This window comes from Arachis duranensis, chromosome 4, assembly GCF_000817695.3.
Source record: "Arachis duranensis cultivar V14167 chromosome 4, aradu.V14167.gnm2.J7QH, whole genome shotgun sequence".
Lineage (NCBI taxonomy): Eukaryota > Viridiplantae > Streptophyta > Magnoliopsida > Fabales > Fabaceae > Arachis > Arachis duranensis.
Window position 1 is genome coordinate 120970684 of NC_029775.3, and position 4212 is coordinate 120974895.

General features: G+C 40.4%; 1 protein-coding gene across 1 annotated transcript in view; it reads right to left on the bottom strand.

The window, feature by feature from the left end:
• The window catches only part of LOC107486927 (DNA ligase 6-like), a gene marked incomplete in the record, with an annotated part of 7643 nt that extends 3641 nt beyond the window's left edge, over positions 1 to 4002 (bottom strand). The window contains 8 exon segments of the mRNA XM_016107499.3: positions 25 to 69; positions 241 to 343; positions 506 to 602; positions 700 to 802; positions 1197 to 1278; positions 1414 to 1531; positions 1641 to 1868; positions 1871 to 4002. Of these exon segments, the coding sequence (XP_015962985.1) occupies positions 25 to 69; positions 241 to 343; positions 506 to 602; positions 700 to 802; positions 1197 to 1278; positions 1414 to 1531; positions 1641 to 1868; positions 1871 to 3869 (2775 nt within the window).
• Between the last annotated feature and the right edge of the window lie 210 nt (positions 4003 to 4212).

Sequence of the window (4212 nt, forward strand, 5' to 3'; positions counted from 1 at the left end):
CATAACAACAGCTTGAGCTTATGGAGGTAAAACAGTTCTAAGCATTGCCCCAATCCTTAAGTTCCTGACCTACACACGAAGCTAAATTAAAGATGATTGAACAGGGACTGCATGCAAGACCTGAGAAAACAAGGTTAATTCTTACCTCCTAAATTTCTATGCATCAAAAACACATATAAACACACACACAAAAGTGGGAGGAGAAAAGGAAAGAAGAAAAAGATATAATCTGAGGTTTACCAAGGTCCGAACAAGAAATTTAATCTCCTTCTCACGACAGGAACGCATGAGACTAATGATAATGCCTTTCTTCCGAGATGTGCTTCCATGGCCTGTTTGTAAACTGATGAGCACCATATAAGAACATTATCATCATCAACAATAACAACAACAACAAAGCCTTATCCCACTAGGTGGGGTCGGCTAGCACTATATAAGAACATGTGGAACAAAAATATAAAAAGGTTAGGTAGTACTGCATCAATAAGAACATACTTGATAATACCTTATCTTTTGCAGTGCAGAGAAAACATCCTTAATCAGAAGTGGTGTTGGTGGTGCAAGCAATCTCTGTGTTTGACGACACTCTTGAGCAACATCACCTTTAACAATCCCAGGATATTCATCATTATTCAAAATCCTCACAGACTGAATAGATGAAGTAAAACAGCCAAAAACTATTGAGAACAATCATCCAACCAAGATCGCCAAATTTGTTATACATCTCCCTTATTTTGGATCGATTTGTTCCGCATGCCTCTTCAAGTGCTGCAGTAACTATACTTCCACCAATGTTTAGTTCCTGTATTGATGGTATGACAAACAGAACTTTCTTAGTGCATCAAATCCCTCCATACCATATAGTAGACTCCTATTCTAATTATCAAACCCATTGTCATTGTAGAAGCCCAAAAAGTAAATAAATGATCCAGAACCAGAAATAATAGTCTACTTTTCCAGAGCTACTTCTAAAGGTAAAGCAGCCTTCAACTTGATAATAAACAATTCAGTAATAGGAAAAGGTTATGTCATTATTGTTGTAAGTGTAAAGTGGACTTCAAACTGACAACTGGATTTTATCTTTTTGAGTTTTCCAAATTATTCAAGAGTCAAGATGAAGTTTCAATTTCATTAATAATGAAGAATTGAAGATGTTAAACGAATTGCCAAATCATCAAGACAGGAAATAAGCCTACCATTTTTTCATGGTCTGCCGCAATTTTGTTTGTACATAGGTACACAGCAGGCAGCACATCTGCTGGAGACAAGGCCAGCAAACTGTCGTGATAGAAACATTGCAAGTAGAAAACATTCCTCAATTAGCACATAACAGGTAAAATTGTTTCATTATTCCATAAAAAGCAAAAAGGATCGAAAAGATGCATAGCAACAATGAGTGTGATCAGTATCAACCTTCGGAACGTATTGCATATCATTGAAGAAGCCTTAATCTTTCCTTTCTCATCCTCCAGAAGGCTGAAGGTTCGTGCAAGATGTAAATATGGTGCAGGCTGCCCATCTTTCCAACACGCTGTTCATTAATTCAAGTTTTGTACATACTTTACAAAACAGACCTTGAGTATAAAGAATAAATATAATCAATTTACAAAGATATTAAGAGATAAGAAATCAACACAAACCATGCTCTTTAGGATTGTATTTCTCAAGTGGTAGAGTTACATGATTTCTCTTCATAGTGGTGTCAGGAATACCTTTCAATTCATGTAACACACAATTCTTCTCTAAAGAGCTATCAATTTTACACTCTGCTTGAACTGAAATTTCCTTTTCACCAAGATTTCCAGAATTACAGTAATATATATCCAATGCCTTATTTACATCTCCTTTTGCCTTCTCAATTATAGTTAAAACTGATCAATCTCATCCTTGTACTGATTTCCAACATCATCTGGCAACATATTTTTGGCTTTAGGGCTTACGCCAATCATCAATTCAGAACGATCAGACTGAGCAACACTAGGCTTCACAGGCAATACTTTGCTGAAGAATTTTGTTATGGTGGACTGCTTTGGATCACTTGATTGTGACTGTGACTTTGCTTTGACTTTTACTTTCTTGTTTGGCTTACTTCCACTACTTTTATTCCTTTTGGCAGAGGAAGCTTGACTTAGAACTGTATGCTTCAAGATAGTTAGTTTAGTAGAGTCCTGGCTTGGAAAAACATCGATATTTTTGGTAGTGCTGCTTGAATTCAGGCAAGCTTTTGAAGGAGAATCTATGTCATTTAGCGAGCTGCACTTGGACACCAAAGAAGAAGTTTGACAAGAAAACGCTTGCTTGTGAAATTCAGTTTCACGTTCATAAAAATTAGAAGCAGCTTCAACAACATTGCTCCCTGAGATGCTGATCAGCTCTAACATTTGGCTTCGAGTGACCCATGTCGGCAAACAATTACCAAGTTCTTCAATCATTTTCTTTTTTTCTTCATCAGTTAGTAAGGTAACACCTTCTGTACACGGTTCCCCGGTAGAAGAGGGCACACTAGCAGCAACATCCGGAATTGTACTTTCCTCACCATCCAACTCAGATGGCTTGATTCCTTCCTCCATGTTTTTTCCTGGCTTCTGACCATCATTAACATCCTTCTCAACCAAGAAATCTGTGTCGCCTGTGGCACGGTGAAATCCCTTTAGAAATTCATGCTTGTTGGCCGTCTCATCAACCAATAAAGCAAAATACTTCCTCATTTTGTCAGCATGCTTACTGTCGCTTTTCTCAACATCCAAACCCACTGTCGGAACAACACGCCTTGGCTTCAAAAACTTCACATACTCCCTGAGCTCCTCGTAGTTGGAATGCTCGCTATACGGCACGAGATGAATCTCAAACGAATCCTTGGACCTCACTGGGAACCTATTGCACTTTACTTCATAAGTCCATCCGGTTGGCACAAATCCCACAACCTTGGAGTACCCTCTCTCAATCATAATCTCCTTCATCCTTACGAAATTCGGCTTAAAATACGGCCATGTCTCCCCCAATACATTCCAGCCAACAACATGAATATTACTCTCTGAACTGTCCTCGGTAAACACACCACTCTCTCCATACCCAAGCACCCTCAAGACCTCCATTTTCCTAGCATCCACATGCACCTTCCTCTTCACTCTCCGTGCAAGTTCAACCAAAATCTTTTCCTTCCCAATAACATAAGTAGCAACAAGAAACAAAACACCACTACCATCACCACCACAATCACTAATAACCCTCTTGACTACACTAACCACATAATCAACACTCTCCTCTTGCGAAGGAAACACAAACTTTGGGTTGCAATAAGTAGTATCCAAGAACACAGCATCACAGCCAACGAAATCAAGAATTGCAGGCTCCAAAATCATTGAATTACAAAACCTGAAATCGCCAGTGTGAACATACCTCTCGAATTTCTTCCCTTCTTCTTTTGTTGGGACCTTGAATAGGAACTGGACCGCGCCAGGGCAGTGGTTCGCGTCGACCAGCGTGACCTCCGCGCCGTCGATTTCAACGGGCTGGCAAAGGGGAAGGGGTACAAGGAAGCGTTCGGGGACTCCGAGGATTCGTTGGAGGAGGGAGGCGGTGGTGGCGGAGCAGAAGACAATGCCGCGGGACCAAGAATTGGAGAGACCAGTGTAGTGATCGGAGTGGAAGTGAGAGAGGAAGTAGGAGACGGAGAATGCTGTGTCGGCGTGGCGGAAGGCGTCGACGAGGAAGCGAGTGTTTGGGATGAGCTTGGAGCGTGGTACGGTGGAAGGAACGGTGGTGAGGGAGAGTGAATGTGGTGGTTGTTCGGAATGAGTGGTGGCTGTTGTGGCAGCAAGGAATAAACTGGTGGAGTTTAGGGTTTGGGGTTTGAGTTGTGGATCCATCGTCCATGCGAAGGTGAACTAATGCTAAGAGAGAAGAAATGAGTATGTAACGTTGATTCTGTTATATTGTTTTGAGCTTCGAATTCGAACAATGGTGGAAGAAGAAGAAGAAGAAGAAGAAGAAAAAAGAAGAAATCAAGAAAAGGAACTGAGTTTCTTGTTCCTACGTGGATTTTTTTTTTCTGGGGTATTTTTTTCTTACATGTTGGGCAGGCTAAGATAATCATTTTATTTTGAGTCCAAACGTTGGCCCAAACTTGTCCATCACCCACTGATCTGTTAAGTTTTAACAAAAACCTTATGTAGCTTCTTGTCCAAAAAATAAGTTATGTAGCTTTTTTTT